This window comes from Carlito syrichta, unplaced genomic scaffold, assembly GCF_000164805.1.
Source record: "Carlito syrichta isolate Samal-C Ts95f unplaced genomic scaffold, Tarsius_syrichta-2.0.1 Scaffold314111, whole genome shotgun sequence".
Taxonomy (NCBI): Eukaryota; Metazoa; Chordata; class Mammalia; order Primates; family Tarsiidae; genus Carlito; species Carlito syrichta.
The window spans coordinates 1,589,589-1,614,201 of NW_007258207.1; the positions used below are offsets into that span (position 1 = coordinate 1,589,589).

Below are 24,613 nucleotides of genomic sequence, written 5' to 3' on the forward strand. Positions count from 1 at the left end.
CGCCTGGGCAACTTGGCGAGACCTCATCTCTACAATAAATAAAAAATCAGCCAGGCGTGGTAGCGCGCGCCTGTAGTTCCCACTACTTGCAAGGCTGGGGTGGAAGGATTGCCGGAGCCCGGCAGGTTGAGGTTGCGGTGGTCGGGAGCGTGCCACTGCACTCCAATCTGGGTAACAGAGTGAGACTCCAACTCAAAAAAAAAAAAAAGTAAAGTAAAAAGATATGTATTCTTTGACTTGGAAGCATGTACATAGAATCAAAAGGAAAAAAAAGATGCCATTTTCATTGTCCCCAGAAAACACATTTATGCAGCATGTGGTCAACCAGTAGTGTTCATTCCTTCTTTATATTCCATGATGGACTGTGAAGGCCACTGCCCAACAAAACAAGAACCAACTGTATTCTTTTTCTTTTTTTATTAAAGCAGGATTTATTGAGAGGACAGAAAAGCTCCCACAGTGGGAGGAGACCCGAAGGGGCTGCCTAACTGTATTCTAACACAGTATTATTTCCATAAAAGGAGGTAGGGACAATTGAATTAGAGAATGAACACTTTGTTTCAGGAGGCAGGCAGTAATTTCCTTAAGGTGGTTTTATATCAGTGAAACTGACTATTACTGAAGAGACTTATGGGTCTTTAAAACTAAAAAATATTGACTACCTTCGGGGTAAGGCATTTAACAAGCCATTCTAAACCAAAGCAAATTTTCTTCTCAGAAATTTTCACAAGTAAGATTCAGAATTATCTGTATATGCTAAAGCAAGATCAGGCACCACGCTGCCAAGGTAATATCTATAAATATTTGACAATTTTTATTTTCAGGCTATTTACAAGTCTGATCTTGAGTGGCTGAGAGGTATCGGATGGGTTCCCATTGGCTCTGTGGAGGTTGAGAGAGTGAAAAAAGCTGGAGAAATCCTGAGTGACAGGAATTACCGCCAGCCTGCAGACCAGCTCAAATTCACATGCATTACGGATACCCCGGAAATTGTCCTGGCAAAGAATAATGCCCTAACAATGAGCAAGGTGAGTCTCTACCTGTTTCCTGGTGCCAAAGTCATACTTTCCATGGACTTCGATCATTAAATAGGAAATTCCCTATGTATGCCATGAGGAAGGAGGTGTAACGGACCTAATTCTCATGTACGCCTTCTACAACGCATCCTCTTGAATTCTAGTTGTCCCTGTATGCCCTTCTGAACACCAGGCCCTCTAATTCTCTGTATGCATGTGGAACTATAGCCTTGGGTGATTTCCTTGGAGTAATGCACACATCCTTCTGAGAAGTGACCTGGAGACACCACAAATGCATTATCTTTCCCTGCACATTCTCCTAGGCAGAGCAGACTCAGGCCACTGACATGTCTTTGCCCATTGGATAAGAAATATAAGCCATTTGCGTTTCATTCTGAAGGCTGGATAACACACCGTATTTCATACTAGTGCCAGTACACACTCAAGTTGGTTGCTTGGTTTGCTCTTCCACCTTTGGCTGTAGAAATCCACTTTTGAAAGCAAGTTGCTATTGCTGCTTTCAGTTTACTATACAAGATAGACGACCACGTCTTTCCTCCAGATTCCTGTTAATCTGTTCTTTATCCAAAGGATAGGTCCTTAATATGCCTATTTTAGACTGACTTACATTTAACTTGAATTCTCCCTTACCTACTTGGATGCTTTCCAATCATTTGAGGAGTAGGATTGAGAGCTCAGTGCAGAATATGAAATTGGCTCTCAGATAGCAAACTCCAGAGTTTGGGGTATAAAATTTCAGAAACTCTCTTTTATACCATACCCACCAATAGCAACTGCAATGATAATAACAATAGGGAATACCATAAAAATTCTTGAGTGCCTACTACGACTCAGGTATTTTACATATCATATGGTTAATCTTCAAAAACTCTTCAATAAAATTAAGTATCTCTCTCTTGGAAATGAAGACCATGACGAGTTCTGTACCTTTCTCAATATTACACAGCTCCTCACACATAGAGGAGGAAGCATTGAACTTGGGATTGACTCTGAAGTCTAGCCATCTCTACTACATTATAGTTCTGTAACCAAACTCCATCTTTGGAGGTACTGTGAGCGAGCATGTGATTCATTAGATGAAAAGAATTAAAAATTGGGCCAGGCATAGTGGCTTACACCTGTAATTCCAGCAATTTAAGAGACCAAGACAGGAGGATCTCTTGAGGCCAGGAAGAATTCAAGACCAGCCCGGGCAACAAACATTTTTGTCTCTATTTTTAAAATAATTTTTTAAAAAGAATTAATAATTGAGGGCATTATATGGCTTTATATGAGTTATGAACTGTCGTACACTGTTTCAGTATTGTCATGTTTTACTCTTTCCACTGCCCTTTTGCTTCTTTAACTTTCCAATATCCTATTTTGGAGTTATTTTGAGTTAAAATTGATAGTAACTGGAATGTTATTGGCTTTAACCAAAGGTCTTCTAACCCTCCCCCCTTGTAGCATTTGTACACAGAAGCTTGGGATACTGACAAAACCTCCATCCACGTGATGCCGGACACCCCAGAAATCATGCTGGCCAAGAGCAATTCTGCCAATGTCAGCCAAGTAAGAGATTTCCTGCTTGTGGTATAAACCTTGCTAAGAGTACTTAAAATGCTTCTTTCCACCTTAACGGTTTTCTTTCTGGAATTAACTGCCTAAAACACTTTTATTTTTTGTTTATTTTCCTCCACCTAGAAACTTTACACCAAGGGATGGGATGAGTCAAAGATGAAAGACTATGATCTGAGAGCAGACGCTATTTCCATCAAAAGTGCCAAGGCTTCCAGGGACATTGCCAGTGACGTGAGTACCTGCCATCGGACTCCCAGTGGTCTCCACAGTGATGCACAACCCGTCGTGTCGCTGGTGGACCACACGTTGTACTTGCCTCCACATGTATCCCCCGTCTTACTTCCTATCTTCCAAGACACTTTTTCCTTTGTTGTTACAGAGAAGAAAAATACATTTTGGAATTGTAGTTAGAATTTCTGTAGAGAAAGTTTCCACCAATGCAGATATATGATTACATTACAGTTATTTGTCTGACTGTGTAAAAAGTTAGTTTTAAATAGTTCAGAGATGTCAATATGTTTGTAATATGAAATTGTTTGTCCATTTCATGTTGTCTGTCATTGCCAGTATGAGCGTGATTCTAAAACTGGATTTCTGAACCTGTATTTCTGGTGTTTTAGTACAAATACAAGGAAGCCTATGAGAAACAGAAAGGTCACCACATTGGAGCCCAGAGCATTGAAGATGATCCCAAGATTATGTGTGCCATACATGCAGGGAAGATTCAAAGTGAAAGGGAGTACAAGAAGGACTTCCAGAAGTGGAAGACCAGGTTCACTAGTCCAGTGGACATGTTAGGCATCTTGCTGGCTAAGAAATGCCAAACTCTGGTCAGTGACATTGATTATAGGAATTACCTGCATCACTGGACATGCATGCCTGATCAAAACGACATTATCCAAGCAAGGAAGGCCTATGAACTACAGAGTGATGTACGTAATGTAAACTTTAGGAAAGGGGAAATGGGAGGATGTAGATTTGTTAATTATCCAGTCAGTGCTTCTGTGGACAGATCTATTGGTTGCTCACTGTACAAACCCAGGGGAGGCACCAACACCCGACTGATTTTTTGATTTATTGTAGAGATGAGGTCTCGCTGCCCAGGTGGGTCTCGAACCTGTGGGCTCAGGCAATCCACTCACCTCAGCCTCCCAAATGCGCAGGATTACAGGCTGAGCCACCGAGCCCGGCTCATTCTCATTGTTTAAGACAAAGCCCATATTTAGGAGTTATGTCATGGGAAGCAAAAAACAATAGTGATGAAGAACCCTACTGAGGTCATTTTTTAAATTCCTTGGCATAGATTCCAAACGGTGTTTCCATGTCATTTGTAATTTCTGACAAGAAAAATATATTTCAGACAAATATGAACCATCCGAATATTTTTAAAATAATTGCTGCCATTATGCTAGATCCAAAACACTAAACAACATTTCTTTGGATTGGTTATAACTGGATTAAAGCAGAATGGGATTCAACAAAATTTTCTTTTTTAAATTTTCCATTATATAATTTTTGAAATATCAAATAGTTAAATCAGGCAATTCAACATTTATTATTATTTATTGTTCATGGCTAGTATAAATAATTATGCTTTTAAATAACTTCTGTCATCAATATTAAAAACTCTGAATCATGTGAGATCTCAGGTCTTGCTTTTTTGGACGTGCCATCTCCTGTGCTTATTGTCTCTTCAACTTGTATACTTTATTTTTCAACTAAGCCATGGTATGTCTAACACTTGGAATGATATTTTTGTCTTACATCTTTGTAGAGTGTTTATAAGGCAGACCTAGAGTGGCTACGTGGCATCGGCTGGATTCCAGAAGGCTCAGTAGAAATGAACAGAGTGAAAGTTGCCCAAGACCTCCTGAATGAAAGACTCTATAGGACGCGACCAGAAGCTTTGTCATTCACTAGCATTGTTGACACCCCTGCAGTTGTCCTAGCAAAAGCCAATTCTCTGCAAATAAGTGAGGTAAGGGTCATCCCACTAGCAAGTTTTCCTTGTTCTGGATTCTCTTTTCAGATGATGCCACCAAACTGAGCAAGTAGACTATTCCTCTTCAAAGAATTTTGGTGATAAGAGCAACTCTAAGAATCTCCTGACTAGTTTAGTTCTGAAGGCACACCCAAAGTAGAATTCTGGCAAATGCCAACATGCTTTTCCCCTACCACAAATCCACACTGTGAAGCACCACACTGAAAAATGGCAATCCATGGCAATTCAGGGAAACAAGTATTTATGTAAATCCTAGTAAATATTAAGACATGTAGCATAATGCTACGCAGCCAATAGTATAACATCGTATTGGTCCAAGTTCTTCAGAGAAACAGAATCAACAGGATGTGTATATGTGTATGTATATATAAGGATAGGCAGAGACAGAGAGAGGGCGATTTTAAGAAATTGGTTCGTGAGATTCTGCAGGCTGGTAAGTTCAAAGTCTGCAGGGCAGGCTGGCAGACTGGAGACCCAGAGAAGAGTCGCAGTTTAAGCCCAAAGGCAGTCTGCTGGCAGAATTCCTTTTTGTGTAGGGAGGTCATTCTTTTTCTAATAAGGTCTTCAACTGATTCGATGAGGCCCACATACACTATGCCGGATAATCTGCTTTACGCAGAATCTACTGATACAAATTTTAACCTCATCTTTAAAATCCCTTCACAGAAATAGCTAACGTAATGTTTGGCCAGATATCTGGGTACCATGGCCTACCCAAGACAACACTTGGGTAATAAACTTAATTGCTATAAACATATATAGAAACATTTTTTTCAGATTGAATTGTTGGTAAGGCTTAATGTTTCAGATATCTATTTTCTATTTCCCTTCTCTCCACAGAAACTATATCAAGATGCCTGGAATAAGGATAAAACCAACATCAGGATTCCTTTGGATACTCCAGTCATGCTGCAGGCCCAAATCAATGCCTTGCAAATCAGCAATGTAAGAGACATAAACATGGGGTGTAAAAGTCTTTATGGGACAGTATCTGTCAGCTTATAGTGTGTTTTAGTGGACAAATTACCTACCTTAGAATATTTGTAGCTTTTGTTTAGACATTTTCTCTTTAGCTTCCACTCCCAATGCAATAGGAATGGAAATTCTGTCTTTTAAATGTTTGCTTGGGTATGCGCTGGGTGCCTGGATTACAGGAATTGGGGTCCTTGAATTCTATTGGGGATTGACTCTCAACAGTCTATATTGTCTTCTTAGATCTTTTGACTGACCCAGAACCTTCTTGCTTGACTTTTCAAGACCATAAGAGAGCCAAAAGACAATTTTTTTTGAGTTGGAGTCTTACTTGTCGCCCAGACTGGAGTGCAGTGGCCACTCCCAGCCACCGCAGTCTCGATCTGCTGGGCTCCAGTGATCCTTCTGCCTCAACCTTCCAAGTAGCCAGAATTACAGGCGCGCACTACCACGCCCGGCTACAAAAAACAATTTTTAATTACATCCAAGCAGCAGTTACATATGCTACCTATGTTACATCCCTTTAGCAGAAACTTTAGAAAAACAAAAGGCAGAATTAGAAATCAATCTCATCAGGTCTTGTCTGCTACCTTGATGAGGGTTCTCTGGCTTCCCCAGTGATTCTCAGTTTCCATGTGCCCTGTAGTGGAATGTTTTCACATGTATACTATGTTGTGATGAATGCAAATATTCCAACATTAATGGAGTTAGATGTTTAGCTTTAAAATTTTAATCAGAATTATCCTGTATTCCACAGACTAAATCGTCAACAACCAAAAATAACTCAGAGATGAATCCTTTTTTCTTTGCTGACTGCATTACATTATGCTCTATGATTTATATTATGGCAATTTTGAGTATATTTGCTTATTTTTCCATCATTGTAAGTAAACCTGTATTTCCCTCAATAGAAACTCTACCAAAAAGACTGGAATGAAGCCAAGCAGAAAGGTTACGACATAAGAGCAGATGCCATTGAAATCAAGCATGCCAAAGCCTCCAGAGAAATTGCCAGTGAGGTACGTGTACCTCAGTTTTCTTGTGGTTTTTCTCCTCTCTAAAACAAACAGGAGACTATTTTTCAAGAATTTTGTGGGAATTTTTTAAATGCAAACAATTGCATGACATTTTCTGCTAAAGGCTTTCTCTATTTAAAAATATTAAAATGAGATGGAAAATATTAAGATTAGCATAGATAGTATATGTGTAAATAACATTGATGCTCTTTCTAACTAGAAACAAAATATCGTGAAGAGCCTATATGAAATTACTGGAAAAATTCAGGAACCAATACAATATCATTTTATCCCCAAAATATTTCTGACATGCTCCACAAATATAAATTAGAGACATAGTTACATATTAGCCCTAAGACTGAAATCATATTTATGTACAAGATCTTATACTGGAGGCTTATGTAATATATTCTTAGTAACCTTTTAAGTTCAGTTAATGCTAATTTTAAAACTTACGAGTAGTCAAAATAATCATCTTACCAACCCCACCACACTTCCAACTCCAAATCTTTAAGCCACCTTTATCTCATATATCCAGTAGTTTCCCCCTTCTTATTCCTCATTTTTACTAGCTCTAATAACAAGAACTGGTCCACACTATCTGCCTCATTCCCTGTTTTCCCTCTCCTTTTTGTCCAAACTTGCCTATGTTGTCCAAATATAAGAAAGAAACAAAAACCATCTTACTCTAGTCCTAAGACACTCATTAGATGAAAACTGTCATGCCTAGACCTTTTATTATCTCTGGATTCATGCCAATAACATTTCTTTCCATCTCTGAAACATGCATCATTAATGTCTGTCTCCAAAACTACACATATGGCCTCTTTCTACCTGAGGTGCCTTCGGTAGTACTCTTGGGAAATCATTTGACCTAGTACTCCACTTGCCAAGGAACCTTGGTGATGGAGTTTATCCTCACTGTGCTTTATTTTCCTCATCTGAAATATATGTTACCAGTGGCCAGATACATGGCTCAGCCTGCAATCCCAGCACTTCGAAAATCAAGACAGGACGATTGCTTGAGCCCAAGAGTCTGAGACCAGCCTGAGCAACAAAGCGAGATCCTGTCTCTATTTCTAAAAAAAGAAAAAAGAAAAAAAGAAAGAAAAGGAAAGACAGAAAAAGAAAGCACGATAATAGTATCTACCTCATAGAGACATTCTGAGGATAACTGTGATTATAATTGCCACTATTTACAGATTTTTTTTTTTGCTAAAAGAAATAGTAGTTTCATATGGATATACCTAACACACTTGAAGCACTCATAACAGTGTGTGTGGCACATAGTGATCACTCAGTAAATGTTAGCTAATTTTTGTAATACTCTTGGTCACTCTACTATTTCCCTCCTGATTAACTCATGACCTCTACAAAACCACCTAAAATAGTCCTATCGAATTTCTTTAAAGTGAACTGAAATATATAATGACTGCCAGTGTTGAGCCAACTTACATTAAGGCTAAAAAAAATCGTCAAATCATTTAAAGAAAAATCCTTTTAATGCCTTATTTTTATATGTCTTTTTATCTGGTTTTTTTCCACAACTTTAGTACAAATACAAAGAAGGTTATCGTAAACAACTGGGCCACCACGTGGGTTTCCGCAGCCTTCAAGATGACCCCAAGTTGGTATGGTCTATACATGCTGCCAAGATCCAGAGTGACAGAGAATACAAGAAAGCTTATGAGAAGTCTAAAGCAATTTACAACACACCGTTGGACATGATGTCAATTGTTCAAGCCAAGAAATGCCAGGTCCTGGTTAGCGATGTTGATTATCGTAATTATCTGCGTCAGTGGACATGTCTGCCAGATCAGAATGATGTGATCCAGGCTAAGAAAGCCTATGAACTGCAGAGCGATGTACGTATATTATCACCAGATTCAAGGAGACATGTGTTTGTGTGTTTAATCCCAGTGCATTCCCCGGAAACATAATTTAAATAGTAAACTTAATAGAACCTAACTTATCCTGTACAACTCATGGCAGTAGAGTTTTTTTCCCAAACATTTTCTATCTTATAGAGGATTTCTTTTAATGGTGACAAGACATTATTCAACAAGATGAAAAAGACATTATTCACCAAGATGAAAATCAGTCTCTTATTCTATGTAATTAGATGGAAACGTCAGTCACAGCTGTTCTGATCCATTATCTTTGCATGATCAGACATCTACATTTCAGAAATAGATGTAAACATAAGAAAATGTTGGTTTCACATTTATCTGATACAGAAGGACAAAAAGAGAATGGGGCAAGGGGTAGATATAGATATAGGTATGTATTTTTTCTCATTATGCTCACATTTAAGGCCCTTTACCTCCTAAAATCCTACCAGTATTATTCCCTGGTACGTAAAAAGCAGACTTCATGTATAAGTGTAGAAATTCATCCTCTTACAAAAACAAAATTATGTGCCATTGCTGTCTGCCATTTCACCACGGGCCCCTTGTGAGCCCTGTTGTTCCAAATCCTGCAGGATTCTGTGAACTTCTCCCAGAGACATAACATCCAAATATTAGCATTGAATGGTGATCTTTGAGTTTCATAAGATTGACCACACAATGGATCTAAATAGAAGTGGTATGTGATTTGCGAACATTAAACTGTCTTGGACAAATATGACTCTTCCCCATTGTACTTCTCTCCTTTATGTAGAACGTATACAAGTCAGACCTGGAATGGATGAAGGGTATTGGATGGTTGCCAGAGGGTTCCGTGGAAGTGATGAGAGTGAAGAATGCCCAGGATCTCTTGAATGAAAGACTGTATCGTATAAAGCCTGAGGCCCTCAAATTCACCAGCATTGTTGATACCCCAGAAATAATCCGGGCAAAGATCAATGCTGTACAGATCAGTGAGGTAAGCCAGGTTGATGATGTTTTCAGACAAACCGAAGAAATCTCAGTCAAGAGAATTCGAAATGTGAACTTTAAATGGCTGGTGTCAGTATCAGGGTCTGGAACATGCATGTATCCAAATAAATCTTCATAGAGTCAGTCAATTAGCGGTCCTATATTACATTTGCTTTGATAAGTCTCTTGGTCAATACAAATGTGGTGGACATCATCATGTCCTACAGACACTGATACACACTTTGATCGCATTTTGAGACCCAGACTGTAATACAGGTCCACAACTTAATACCATCATCACAAATTTGCCACCTTTTTATTACAGTTCAATCATGAAATAGGTTGAGAAGCCCAGGGACAGCCCCAATATTAGACATTATAGCAATCATTTGGACCACGAAAGCCAGGTCCTGATTAGCAGTGGGATTATCACAGTTATCTGCAATGTGGACTTACCTATTAGCTAATTCAATGTGAGTAAATGGAAAAGGATGATTTTATTACCATATTTCTGACTCATTTTAATTTTTTTTTTTTTTTTTTGAGTTGTAGTCTCACCTGGCCACCGCAGCCTCGACCTGCTGAGCTCTGGCGATCCTTCCGCCTCAGCCTTCCGAGTAGCCAGAATTACAGGCACACACTACCACGCCCGGCTGATTTTTTGATTTATTGTAGAGATGAGGTCTTGCTGCCCAGGCGGGTCTCGAACCCCTGGGCTCAGGCAACCCACTCACCTCAGCCACCCAAAGGCGCGGGATTACAGGCTGAGCCACCGAGCCCGGCTTCATTTTAAATTTATATTGTATCACACATGAATGTATTCTTGTTGATATCACTATTGGCACCTTTTAAATAAAAATGCAAATAAAGACAAAATGTGACCTATGTTTATATCAGAGAACATTCAAAGAAAACTTTTTATTTTTACTTATGATTTAAGTTTAAAGTTAAGTTTATTTATTCTTAAAATTTTTTTGCTTATAATTTTATTCATTGTAATTTATTATAAAATTTACTTATAATTTTATTCATTATAATTTCATTCTCGTGTATTTTGTGACTGCAATTTTATTCATGTGGTAATTGACTTAGTTACTAATCAACCATCCCTTCTTTTTCCAATTTTACCAGCCATTGTATCGTGATGCCTGGGACAGAGAGAAGGCTAATGTGAATGTGCCAGCTGATACTCCCCTGATGCTGCAGTCCAAACTCAATGCTCTACAGATCAGCAATGTAAGACACTTGACATTCATTTGCTTTTCAGAGCACTCTCTGGTTCACCAAATCTTTAACTGATATACTCCAAAGAGAGTCTGACAAAAGGCTTTTTCTTACCATTCCTTTTATTTCTAGTCTTTAAGCTGATAAGTAACTCTAGGGTCTGTGTGCATATTACTAATACAGAAACACATGTCTCTATCTTTGTTGAAAGGAAAAGTACAATGGTTTCTCCAAAAACACAAGATAAAATTTCTAGATACACGTAGAGAAATATTAGTTCTCTTTTTTAGTGGGCAATCAGTGCTTTTTCCTTTTAAAAGCCTAATGATATCTATTTTTTTCTGATTTTTGCATAATTTACTGTCTCCAAAAAAAAAGTATTGGGAGAGAGCTTTACTCAGTATGAGTAAAAATCTGCTGGAACCCAAGTTCAGTATGAAACCAGCGTATTTTATGAAATAATAATACTAACTCAGTGGCTCCCTCTTCGGAATGACTGTGGCATTGTACTCTTCATTTGCAGAAACGCTACCAGCAAGCTTGGGACAACATCAAGATGACTGGATATGACCTGCGAGCAGATACCATTGGGATCAAGCATGCCAAGGCTTCCAGGGATATTGCCAGTGATGTAAGAGCTCCTCCTTGCCCTGCCTTAACAAACGCTAGCTAGTAGATCCATAGGATGTTTAACTTAATTCCCCAAGATTTGTGTTTACGTAGAATGCAGGTCATTGTTATTAGTGCGTTTTAAAACCCCAAATTCAGGAACAACTCTTACAACAATTTGAGGATCCTCTTGCATCTGTGCCTGGTTCTGCAATTTTTATATTTAAGCACAGATTTTTACTTGTTTTAAATACCTTTTTAATATCAGTTAAATTATAAGAAATTTAATTCTTTGAGTAAACAGAATTCTGTTGTTACTTTAGGGGTGGTGTGCACACTACTGATGGTTTGTGTGATAATTATATGCAATGTATACATTAAGTATTTTTTTAAATAGTTATATGATAGTTTTAATGTATGCTAGAAAAATACTGATTTTTCTCCATTCAGATAGGGCTATACATTTTTAAATAAAACTTTAAAATAAGTTTACAATTTAAAAATAAATTTATTTAAACAAAAAATTAATTTGAGCCGGGCTCGGTGGCTCAGCCTGTAATCCCGCGCCCTTGGGAGGCTGAGGTGAGTGGATTGCCTGAGCCCGTGGGTTCAAGACCCGCCTGGGCAGCGAGACCTCATCTCTACAATAAATAAAAAAATCAGCCGGGTGTGGTAGTGAGCGCCTGTAATTCCGGCTACTCGGAAGGCTGAGGCGGAAGGATCGCCGGAGCCCAGCAAGTCGAGGCTGCGGTGGCCGGGAGCGGCCATTGCACTCCAGTCTGGGCGACAGAGTGAGACTCCAACTCAAAAAAAAAAAAAAATTAATTTGATTTAAAGTAATATGAACTACAATTTGGTATTTGTTTGAAGGCAGCAAACAATGACTGATATTTGGGAAACATTAGATAAGGCTATATTAGGGGATAATCCAGAAGTACAGTTCTTGATTTAAAAATGCTCACAATGTTTTCATGCAAAACACCACAAAAGGCCGGGCGTGGTGGCTAAAGCCTGTAATCCCAGCACTTTGGGAGGCCTAGGTGAGAGGATTGCCTGAGCCCAGGGGTTCAAGACTAGCCTGGGCAAGTGGGTGAGACCTCATTTCTACAACTAATCAAAAAATAAGCCAGGTGTGGTAGTGTGTGCCTGTAGTTCCAGCTACTTGGAAGGCTGAGATGGAAGGATCTCCTGAGCCCAGCAGGTATAGGCTGCGGTGGTCGTGAGCGTGCCACTGCACTCCAGCCCGGGCAACAGAGTGAGTTTCCAACTCAAACAAAACAAAACAAAACAAAACAAAAACAAAAAAAGACACAGAAGACAAACCAATGTATCAAAACAAAGAGTATGATTCAAAGAAAAACAGTATCCCAAAAAAAGATAATCCAATGGAGATAGAGTTATTTTGAGTAGGCTCTCTAGAAAAAGTGAGTTTAGAAAAACAACTCTTGACCGAGTGTTGTGGCTCACGCCTGTAATCCTAGAACTTTGGGAAACTGAGGTGAGATGATCACTTGGGCCCAGGTGTTTAAGACCATCCTGGGCAACATAGCAAGATCTCAACTCTACCAAAAAAAAAAAAAAAAAATCAAAAAATTAGCCAGAGGTGACGGGTGCACTTGTAGTCCCAGCTACTCAGGGGAGTTGAGGCAGAGGGATCACCTGAGCCCAGAGGGTTGAAGCTTCAGTGAGCCATGTTGGTGCCACTGCACAGCAGCCATGGTGACAGAATGAAATTTCACCTCAAAAAACCAACTCTTCTTTTTTCTGTTCACATCTACCAGTATCTGTACAAAAATGCTTATGAGAAACAGAAAGGTCATTACATTGGATGTCGCAATGCCAAGGAAGACCCTAAACTGGTTTGGGCAGCAAAGGTGTTGAAAATGCAGAATGACAGGCTATACAAAAAGACTTACAATGACCACAAGGCAAAGATCACTATCCCAGTGGACATGGTGTCCATCAACGCTGCCAAAGAAGGCCAGGCAATAGCAAGCAATGTGGACTATCGCCAGTACCTGCACCAGTGGTCTTGTTTTCCTGACCAGAATGATGTGATCCAAGCCAGAAAAGCCTACGATCTGCAGAGTGACGTAAGTGTGTCCCCCAGGAAGAAAGTCTTCCGTGGCTTTGCCTGAGGACTTCTTGCAATGCTGTGGAAAGCACAGCTCTCTCTACACATTCGCTTTATTTAAGATTTTTATAAAATTTATGAATTGCCTACCTAACTGCCAGGTTCATTTGGAAAGTTTTCATTCTCATTGTTAAAGATGTCACCAGAATTTTTCTATAGATCTGCTAACATATACAGTGTTTGCATTTTCTTAAATGTAAGAATGTCCACAGTTCTTCAACTAGGTATTGAAGAAGGACAAGATTATCTTTTTAAAAATTAATTTCAAAAGTTAGCAGCATGCTCTAAACCACTTGTTTTATTTTTTTTACTTGGTGTTCTTCACAATATGGTGTTTCATTAATTTACCTAAGGCATTTTTTAATTTGCGCATATTTTCTGCCCTGTCAATCTGTTAAAAATGATGAATTTCATAAGATTATGTATTCCTTGTATAGAATGAATAACTTTGAAAAATTATCTGTATTTGGCTCCCTTAATCTTCAAAAGATACTTTCTTATAATGAATGAGTTTGTTACAGGAAAGTATGCTTATCACTTGAAATGAGCTGCCAAGTGGTGGATTTATTTCTGGACAAATACAGTCTCTTCATTAGTGTATGGAGATATGCATATTAATCAACTCCTTAAAGAATGAGGAAGGGACACTTCAGAATATGTATGTAATTTTAATTGAGAACTCCTTCTTTTGAATTTGGGTATCTTCATACTTTAAGCATTAAAACATATAATGTCATTCTTCATTAAGTCAGAAACTTTCCAACATTTTTTCTTCCTCTTACTATACTTTGAGCCTCATATATTATAACTTATTAACTAGCTATTAAAATACCATTTCTGAGCAACACAGTGGCTTTTTATAAAATGTGTAACTAGTTTATTAGTCAGGATTCTCCAGAGAAACAGAGCCAATAGGGTATATGTGTAGATATAGATATAAATGCGTGAGAGGGGATTTGTTAGAGAATTGGCTCACATGATTATGGAGGCTGAAAAGTTCCATGACAGTCCATCTGGAAGCTAGACACCCAGGTAAACCCGTCGAATTACTCAGTCCAAGTCTGAAGGCCTGAGAGCCAGGGAAGCCAGTGGTGTAACTCTCAGTCCAAAACTGAAGGCCTGGGAAACTGGGGTACCACTAGTGCAAGTCCCAGAGTCCAAAGACCAGAGAACCTGGAGTTCTGATGTCCAAGGAAGGAAAAGAAGGTTGTCCCAACTCCAGGATACTTTGCCTTCCCTCTGCCTTTTTTTTCTGTCTGAGCTTTCAGCGAATTGGGTGGTGCCTGTCACGTTGGGTGAAGGTGGGTCTTCCTCTTCAGTCCAATGATCCAAATGCTTATCTCTTCCAGAAATACTTTCACAGACATACCCAGAAATAATGTACCTATCTGGTAAATCCAGATAAGTGAACTATCACACTGGTGTTTAAGAGAGTAATTTGGCAATTGTATCTGCTTAACCACTAAACTATTTTGGGGGAAGCAAGTTTAGATAACTAAGAACATGCAAATTCTGATTCAAAGAGAGGTGCTGTCTTAGCAAAAACAAAAACAAAAACAAAAAACAACCCAAAAAACAAACAAAAAAGAACTTAGTTGAGACCAAAACAGAACTAGTGATTGAATACTTACTCCTTTAAAAAATACTTACTAAACTGAGCTTGGTGGTTCATGCCTGTAATCCCAGCACTTTGGGAGGCCAAGGTGGGAGCTTTGCTTGAGCCCACAAGTTAGAGACCAACCTGGGCAGCATAGTGAGACTTCATCTCTACAAAAAAAAAAAATCAAAAAATTAGCTGGGCCTGGTGGCACATACCTGTAGTTCCAGCTACTCAGGAGGCTGAGGTGAAAGGATTGCTTAAGCTCAGGAGTTTGAAGCTGCAGTGAGCCAGATTCATGCCACTGCACTCTTGGGCGTCAGAGTAAGACCCTGACTCAAATAAATAAATAAGTAAATAAATAAATAGATGATAAATAAATAAATATTCTTATTTAACATACCATGTGCCAGGCATTGTAGATACAATAGAGAATAAAAAAGAAGATAAAACAAGACATAGCTCCTGACTTTAGGGAGTTCACACTATAACAAAGATGCCCATGAAAGAATATCAGTAAAAAATGGGATGGCTGAGAAAGAGTGATGTGTAGGTGTTGTGTAGAAAGGTCAGTAAGCTACTCTGAGAAGATGCTGATTTCACAGAGTTATGAAGGGAAAGTAGGATTTGGCTTCCTGAGGGGTCCATGGGGGCATTCCTGTAACATACACAAAGGAGTCTGTTGAAAACCCAAACTGAAAGATGGCCGGTGTAGTCAGAGTGAACAGGGCAACTAGAAGCACAGACGACATGAGGCTGGAAGAATAGGTGGGAATTGGTGCCAGACCACCCATCTCCTTCTAGGCCATGTTAAGGATTTTGATCTTTATCCCCTACGAACAATGGGAACCATAGGATGGGGAAATGTTGTGACGTCAGATTTAAATTATGAATTTTCGAAAGATCATTCTGGCTGCCGTGTGAAGAAGTCACTGGAGATAATAATTATTGCTTTAAAGTCTACACTGGCTAGTATGGTGATTGTCTAAATATTATTTAAAAACTTCCAAGGATACACTCACATGGAGATTCTGCATCATCCTGCCTTTTAGAATTCACATGCACACCCCATCACAGACCCCCTGCCACAGAAATCCAAGCAAGATGAAACACTGTTGTGCATATAACGAATTAAGTTTGTCGGGCCAGGGCTGTTTTTATTGTTTGTGGGAGATAAAATATAGCATTAAAAACTTCTTCCTTTATTTACACACAAACATGCACATGCACACACATACACTCACACACAACCAACAAAAGCTAAACTGTCTTCTACCTAACTTTGCTCTCTTTCCCAGGCCATCTACAAAGCTGACTTGGAGTGGTTGCGTGGCATTGGGTGGATGCCCGAAGGGTCTCCTGAAGTCTTGAGAGTCAAAAATGCCCAGGAAATCCTTAGCGACAATGTCTACCGGACACCTGTAGTGAAACTCAAGTACACAAGCGTTGTTGACACACCTGAAGTGGTCCTTGCTAAATCAAATGCTGAACACATTAGCATTGTAAGTCAGTTTTTTCCTCTATTAAAATTTGATTTGTCCAAGGAAAAATGCTGAATTTCTTTGTAAAAAGTTTTTTATTGGTACAATCTTGAAATGTCTTTAAAGAGTTCTTGCCTGAAATCAATTTCCTTTTTACATTTATTTTTTTCTAATTTTAAAAAATCCACTTCCTTAAAATTTGAAGAATCTGATATTTTTTCAGAGCAAGTAAGGCATAACCTCTCAATTGCTAAAAAAATAAAATAAAATAAATTTAATTTGCACTATAAATATATGATAACCTGATAATCGATTGCTAAGATAATAGTTTTGATGATAAGAAAAATTTTATTAAGTAATGTTGACAGTATTGTTTTGGTTTTGCTTATTAATCTTAAGCAAAAACTCAAAGTATTAATAAAAAATATTAGTACACATTTCATATCAAATTTGAGTAGCTGACGTACAAAGATTCCAGAAATCTTTGCCTAATAAGAAAATATTTTGGATCAGATCCAGAAAAAAAGTTATGTGTTGGAACTAACAAAATTACAAATTGCAAAGCAATTTATTTATTTTGTTTCTTTCCTAGCCAAGATACAGAGAAGTTTGGGACAAGGATAAAACTTCAGTCCACATAATGCCAGATACTCCAGAAATTAATCTCGCTAGAGCAAACGCTCTTAATGTGAGCAATGTAAGTACCACAGCAGACTCCCTTTTGTGTGGAAAGTTGCCCAGTTGGTGTCATAATATGCCCACGAAACTCTTTATCACCAAGAGAAAGAAAATTGACTGAGTAGGGCAGGGAAGGCTCCTTGCCATCAGCCCTTGACTGGGAGGAGAAAAGGTAAAGACCCCTGTCATGTCACTGGGCAACGCCAGTTACTGGGTTGAGCTGATGTCCACATGGCCCAGGTCTACCTTTTTGACCTTCTTGAGTAAGGACAAAGAAGACAAAAGAGGAATAAAGAGATGTGTAAACAAGAAAGAATTCATGATGGATGCATATAAACTCAAATAGCTATGATAATTATTTGCAAAAATATATAAATTGACTTTAAAACCTTGGATCTATGGAATATTTTCTAGAAAATTATAAATTACTAAAATTGACCCCAGGAAAAAACCAGAAGACATATAGCAAGAAATTAAGAGAATCACTAAACGCTTTCCTTCCTCCTTTCAAATGCTAGGATCCTCTCCACCCATGAGTTCACAGGGGAATTCTTTCAAAACTTCAAGAAGCAAATAAACTAACATGAAGCCTAATAAAAGAAGAAAGCCATGAAAATTTCCAAAACTTGTCAAAGGTAGTTTCACAAATTAAAAACTGTAGATCAGTAACAATGGAGGAATCTTAAATAAAATATTAACAAATCCAGTTCAGCAATACATTCAAATGGTCTTACACAAAACACTGGGATCACATAGGAATGCCAAGATGGTTCCATACTCAGAAACCGAATAATGTCATATTACAAAAAACATTTTTCTCATTTTGTTAGATCTGAAAGGCATCTGACAAAATGTAATACTCTTATTTTTAAAAAATAAAATATCAGAAAAAAATAAAAATAAAGATAGAATAAATTAATAAATATTTTCTTGAGATGACTGAAAAATAAGTCTCAAATCAAAGGTCAAATGAATAACCTTCTCATTCAAGTCAGGACTAAAACAAGAACGTCCACTAACATCACCATTATTCAACATTTGCAGGAAGTACTGGTTAGATAAGCTTCTCATTGATCCTAATATAATTTAAGAGTAAAAATAAGAGTTAAATATTGGGAAGAAAGAGGCAAAATTATCAGAATAATTATTACTATTTGCAGAGGAAATCAGTTTAAGCCTGGAAAAGGTAAGAGAATCAACTGAAAAAATTTGTTAGTGAATACCAGAGAAGTCAGTTACACAGCTGGCTACACAATTCAAGAAAGTTCAAGAATGATACCACCCCCACCATCACAGAGATTGCCTGTGTATTGAATAAGCATGACCTTAGAAGAAGGATACTACTTTAGTGCAATTCACCAAAGCTTGAAACTTTGTGTCTTTTCAAAAGACTCATAAATCTTTGTGAGAAAAGTTGCCTGCCAAGCAGATTCCTCACCATGTGCTAAACTGCTCCATAAATTCTACTGTAATAAACCACTTGGGGACTAATTTTTTCCACCGTTTAAAAAGAATGTACAATTTTAGGGCACTGATGTATTTTCTGTTTTGGGCCAGAATCAATATCATAGTAGTACACTCTTGTTATCTAGTGATTAAATGGAGAGATAGTCAGTTATTCATTGCAGTCTAGACTCCTCTTCTGTTCAATCCACAGGCATCTGTGGCAAGATAATTATGGAAAGTCTCATATGCTGTCTTTTGCATTATAAATTTCTCAGCTGAAAATACTAGAATCTTACAATTGATATAATGACATGAATAAGAACTAACTATACTAAAAGTAATTAACTTAATATATTAACGAGAATGGCTAGCATTCTGGAAGAAATCAAACATCCCATTTGACTGCTAACCAAAATGTACAGACATTTGCTTTACATGTGATATTGCCATCACTATAATCTTAATAAAATTCACTATTAAAAATTGCAGCCATCATTTAAAAAGCACAACTTTTGTGGTTTTATGGGTAACAAAGTGAATCATGTTAAGTTGACTCATGTAAGCTTCACACTAATTACATGAGTAAGATATTGTTATTGTATTTGTATCAGATGAGTAAGTTCAGACTTAAAAAAATTAAGGGGCCGGGCTTAGTGATTGAGTCTATAATCCCAGCACTTTGGGAAGCCGAAGCGAGTGGATTGCCTGAGCTGGCGGGTTCAAGACCAACCCAGGCAACTTGGCGAGACCTCATCTCTACAATAAATCAAAAAAAAAAAAAAAATTAAGGAATTTTCTGTGTTCTCAAAGTTAGTAGGTGAAGAAATTTTGAGGCAAGGGAGGCCCCCCCTTCCTGACACAGTAGACTCAGTAACTTGTCTCTCTCTGTAAAATCCTGCCACGTCTCAGGTCTCAGGTTTAGACTTTTTTTGGTTCAAAGAAAAAATAATTTGATAACATAAACAAACAAAAGTTTATTATGTAAAAAATAGCTTAATGATGTATGTAATAAAATAGATTAAAAACAAAATAAAATAAAATAACATGATGACGTACTTGCATTAAATATTCTGTAGTCTAATACATTTAAATATGGAGAATACTTTTTCTTCTGTACAGAAAATGAGTCAGTTGTCAAAATAGGTACACCCAAATTCATACAAAAATTCAAATGAAAATTCATATAAACTTGTCCATGATTAAAAGGACAAAGTTTGTCTGAGCATTCATTTTTCAGATATGCAAAAGCTACAAAAGTGTCAATAACTACAATTCACTTCTTTCTTTATTATAGAAGCTTCCTTACTGATTGGTATGATTTCTGAATTATGTGTTTAAATGACTATTATTTCTGAGTCTTTCTTCTATTATTAATACAGAATATATTTAAATACATTTTAAATAGCTGTAAATCAATCACTACATTAGTTAACTCCACTTTAAAAAAAAATAGTTGTCCCATCCAATTGTGTTTCAGCAGAAGATCTAATATTTCCAACCAATGTGCACCGTCAATCATATTAAAAAATCTATATTAGAAAAAAACCTCACATGTAAAAAGTTTATAATTCTAAAGATTTCAAAACTGAATTAAATTAAAGAAATAAATACATTCAATTATTGAATTAAAGAAATTCAGTAATAGCTCATTAGTATCTGAACTTCAATGCTACCATATACCAACACAAGAAAACAAAGCTAAACCCTTTTACATTATGCATGAGATTATAAAGATGAACTACCGTTTAGAAGCTGTGATTGATTAAATTAACAAGAAAAGAGTCTTGTCAAGCCCAGACCTTTGGACTCCAGACACTGTTTCATGTTGGGTGCATGGGAAGATTCACACCTATTCTCTTTTCTTTAACTGCTCTCAAGTCCTGGGATTTCAAAACTGTACCCCTATGATACTAATTCTACTTGAACCCTTGGACTTACTGGTAAATCTGGATCTGGAATGATACCTTATTTTTCTCCTCTTCAGAAAATTTACCGTGAGGGCTGGGATGAAGTGAAAGCAAGCTGTGATGTCCGGTTGGACGCCATCCCTATCCAGGCTGCCAAAGCCTCCAGGGAGATTGCCAGTGACGTGAGTGTGGCCTTTTCTAACTTCTCAGTTTTCTCAGCAAATGCCCTAGGTGCATCAGGAGGACATGCTGTGACCCATCTGCTTTGTTTTTTCATCCCCAGTATAAATACAAGCTTGACCATGAGAAGCAGAAGGGACACTATGTGGGCACCCTCACAGCCAGGGATGACAGGAAGATTCAGTGGGCCCTCATAGCTGACAAGATCCAGAATGAGCGAGAGTATCGGCTGCAGTGGGCCAAATGGAAGTCCAAGATCCAGAGCCCCGTGGACATGCTTTCCATCCTTCATTCTAAAAGCTCCCAGGCTCTGGTCAGCGATGTTGATTACCGTAATTACCTACACCAGTGGACGTGCATGCCTGACCAGAACGACGTGATTCAGGCCAAGAAAGCCTATGAACTGCAGAGTGATGTGAGTAGACTTCAGTCTAAGATGAACTCTTTTCTCATTTTGCCATGACTCAGAAAGTTTATTACACTAAATCCTGTGTCATCATTTTGCAGATCTTTACACAGACAATAATTTTATATTAGTGAGGCCTCATAGTATAGTACGGTATGAAAGTCACCAAAGCTAGGAAGGGTCTAAACTTTGTATCAAGAAACAAATGGTAGTGAAAATACAGATCTTAACTGTATTAGGTTCAATAAAACTGTGCAAATACTATTCCTGTAAATTCAGATAGCAACAGAGGTTGATATCAAGTAAAATATTGCCAGCCCAGGGACAGGATGTGGGCACAGGCACACTTTTTTAGTTGACACAGTTTTTAGAAATTTTGTGTTAAGTTGCCAAGGTTTTTAAATCAGAAAAATTTTGTGTACAAATTCAGGATTTCCCCATTTCTCTTGAAAATTCAGTGAATGCAGTTCTGAATGTACATGACCCTTTGGAACAGAATTAAGGGTAACCCCCTTTAAATAGAAAACACAGCCTCAGGTTTCACACTGCCTGGCCTTCTAATTAATTTTCTTATGTCTGGCTTCTTGAGTATGTCATCCTTAGTGTGTGTGTGTGTGTGTGTGTGTGTGTGTGTGTGTGTGTGTATGTGTGTGTATATATATATATATATATATATATATATAAACTATATATATATATATATATATATATAGTTTATGTTGTATTTCTTCATCAGACCAATGGATAGGCTAAATGGGACCACATGATCAGGGTTACTGAATTCATGCTGGCCTTGTTTTCACAGGCTGTATACAAGGCCGACTTGGAATGGTTACGTGGAATTGGGTGGATGCCAAACGATTCTGTGTCTGTCAATCACGCCAAACATGCTGCGGATATCTTCAGTGAGGTATTTCAAGATTTTACCCTGCCATTCAGTACATTTCCTAAAAAACTGAATAAAACTAACGAGTGACAATACAGCCATCTCACATCACCAATTTTAAGCACTTTAATTGCTATAATTTAAGACAGGCATATTTTTCCAAAGTGATCCTGTACATGTATTTTTCCAAAATAATCCCTATCATATTATGGGATCACATTCATAATATAATATCCAGCATACTCAATAATGCTTGTAATTGTATAAATGGAAAAATCCTTTTGTCAGCAATAGCAATATGCTTAAGAGAAGTTTGTCCAGTGGGAAAAATGTATTGGGAATTATGAAACACATGATGATATATTACATAACTTTGGGAGATAAGCAAACTCGCTGCCTTAAAATCTGTGGGAAAAGCCAACACATTTGTTTAAAAAATAAAATGCTATAAGAAAGTCTAATTACCAAGAAGATGCCATTCAAATATGGCACTCTGTTTCTAGCAGAGAAGGGCCCTAAATTTAGTGTATCTTTCTCAGTGCATACTCAATCAGGGATTACAACTATCTAAAAGATGTTCTTTCCCATAGAAAAAATATCGCACAAAAATAGAAAATCTCAACTTTACTCCTGTGGATGACAGAGTTGATTATGTGACTGCAAAACAAAGTGGTGAGATCCTCAATGATGTAAGTATATGGCTGTTTTAAAACTGCACGATGATGTGCAGGTATCATTTCCATAGCTTTTCTACCTACTCAGCATGCAAACATTGTCATATATACAAGTTTTAATCACGGAAATTATTGATGCTAGCAATTGCTTGGGGAACATGGTGTTTTCTTAACATCAAGTAACTCGTCCCTTGCCTCTCATTTTTAGATTAAATACCGGAAAGACTGGAATGCCACCAAATCAAATTACACCCTCACAGAAACCCCCTTTCTGCACGCCGCCCAGGAGGCTGCCCGGATACTGGACCAGGTATGGGTTTTACCTGGATCCCTGTTACTTTGTAGAACTGTAAGATATTTATGCACACGATTTATCCCTCCTTTCTGATGCTTCATTTTAATCCCTTATCGTGGCTCTGTCTTTTAGTACCTCTACAAGGAAGGCTGGGAGAAACAAAAAGCCACAGGTTACATTTTGCCTCCGGATGCTGTGCCATTTGTTCATGCCCATCACTCCAGTGATGTCCAGAGTGAGGTAATATATCCTGATATGAGTGCACTTTGCAAAAGTGGGACCTTGCCCATAGAGGATTCTGGTTATGCATAGCTAACACCTTGAGGGTGTTCCTTCTCAGCTTGACTGGGCTTTGGTGATAGTTGAAGTACCTATTCTCCTTTTGTCCTTTTCCCGTAGGCTTTGGGCCTTTTTCTCTGCCACTCCCCCTTGACTTCTTTAAAAGTGATTGCTTGCCATCACCTTGCTGAGCTATGGTGTGGCATGTGTTCTTTGAGCTGTGGTCAGGCCATGTTTTCTTAAACTTTGGCCCCCTCCCCAACCTTGAGGAGGCGAATCACCTCTTTCTCCTTCTCTCTAATTTACTTTCTAAATAAACTATATTTTCTAATCTAAAAAAAAAGTGATTGCTTGCATTCTTTACTTTTTTTTTTTTGAGTCGGAGTCTCACTCTGTCACCCAGGCTGGAGTGGCACATTCATGGCCATTGCAACCTTGACCTACTGGGCTCAGGAGATCCTTCTGCCTCAGCCTTCCAAGTTGCTGGAAGGCTGAGGTAGCTATTTTTTGATTTATTGTAGAGATGAGGTCTTGCCAAGTTGCCCAGGCTGGTCTTGAAACTGTGGTCTCTGGCAATCCTTTCACCTCAGCCTCCCAAAGTGCTGGGATTACAGATTTGAGCCACCACACCCAGCTTACTTCTTATATTCTCTGCCCTCCCTAAAATATCCAGGTCTTTGAATAAAAATATTGCCAGAATTAGAAAACAAGTATATGATTTTTTTGATAATTTTAAATGGCTATTCCTTTACTTTTATTTATTTTTGTGCTTATTGTTATCTGTTCTCGGGATGGGGGAGTGTGAAACAAAAAGCTGAGGGGGCTGAATTTGTTGATATTCCTTATCAGATACTCAAGCCCTCTTTGCCCTGTGTGTTTGTTAAGGCTGATGGAATCTATGTTCTTCTTTCCACCAGCTGAAGTACAAAGCTGAACATGTAAAGCAAAAAGGTCATTACGTCGGTGTCCCGACGATGAGAGATGATCCTAAATTGGTTTGGTTTGAGCATGCAGGCCAGATTCAGAATGACAGACTCTATAAAGAGGGCTATCACAAAACAAAGGCCAAAATCAACATACCTCCCGATATAGTGTCAGTCGTGGCCGCCAAGGAGGGGCAGTCTCTTGTCAGTGATGTGGATTACCGCAATTACCTGCGCCAATGGACATGTCATCCTGACCAAAATGATATCATTCAGGCAAGAAAGGCCTATGACCTACAGAGCGATGTAAGTGACTTTTGTTTCTTCATTATCTAGGCACATATAGTACACTCGGAGAATGATAAGCGGCATGCCAGATCCACCAGTCTTTGAAACTTTGGGCCATAAATATTTAGTTTGTTCCCAGAAAGAAATTGTGGCTGGATATG

General features: G+C 38.2%; 1 protein-coding gene across 1 annotated transcript in view; it reads left to right on the forward strand.

The window, feature by feature from the left end:
* NEB (nebulin) overlaps positions 1-24,613 on the forward strand; it is a 223,551-nt gene that overhangs the window by 125,597 nt on the left and 73,341 nt on the right. Inside the window, exons 74-86 of the mRNA XM_008071077.1 lie at positions 825-1,028; positions 2,484-2,588; positions 2,721-2,828; positions 3,218-3,529; positions 16,308-16,511; positions 17,083-17,187; positions 20,599-20,703; positions 20,805-21,116; positions 21,913-22,017; positions 22,584-22,682; positions 22,876-22,977; positions 23,095-23,202; positions 24,159-24,470. Of these exons, the coding sequence (XP_008069268.1) occupies positions 825-1,028; positions 2,484-2,588; positions 2,721-2,828; positions 3,218-3,529; positions 16,308-16,511; positions 17,083-17,187; positions 20,599-20,703; positions 20,805-21,116; positions 21,913-22,017; positions 22,584-22,682; positions 22,876-22,977; positions 23,095-23,202; positions 24,159-24,470 (2,181 nt within the window). The remainder of the gene's footprint in view (positions 1-824; positions 1,029-2,483; positions 2,589-2,720; positions 2,829-3,217; positions 3,530-16,307; positions 16,512-17,082; positions 17,188-20,598; positions 20,704-20,804; positions 21,117-21,912; positions 22,018-22,583; positions 22,683-22,875; positions 22,978-23,094; positions 23,203-24,158; positions 24,471-24,613) is intronic.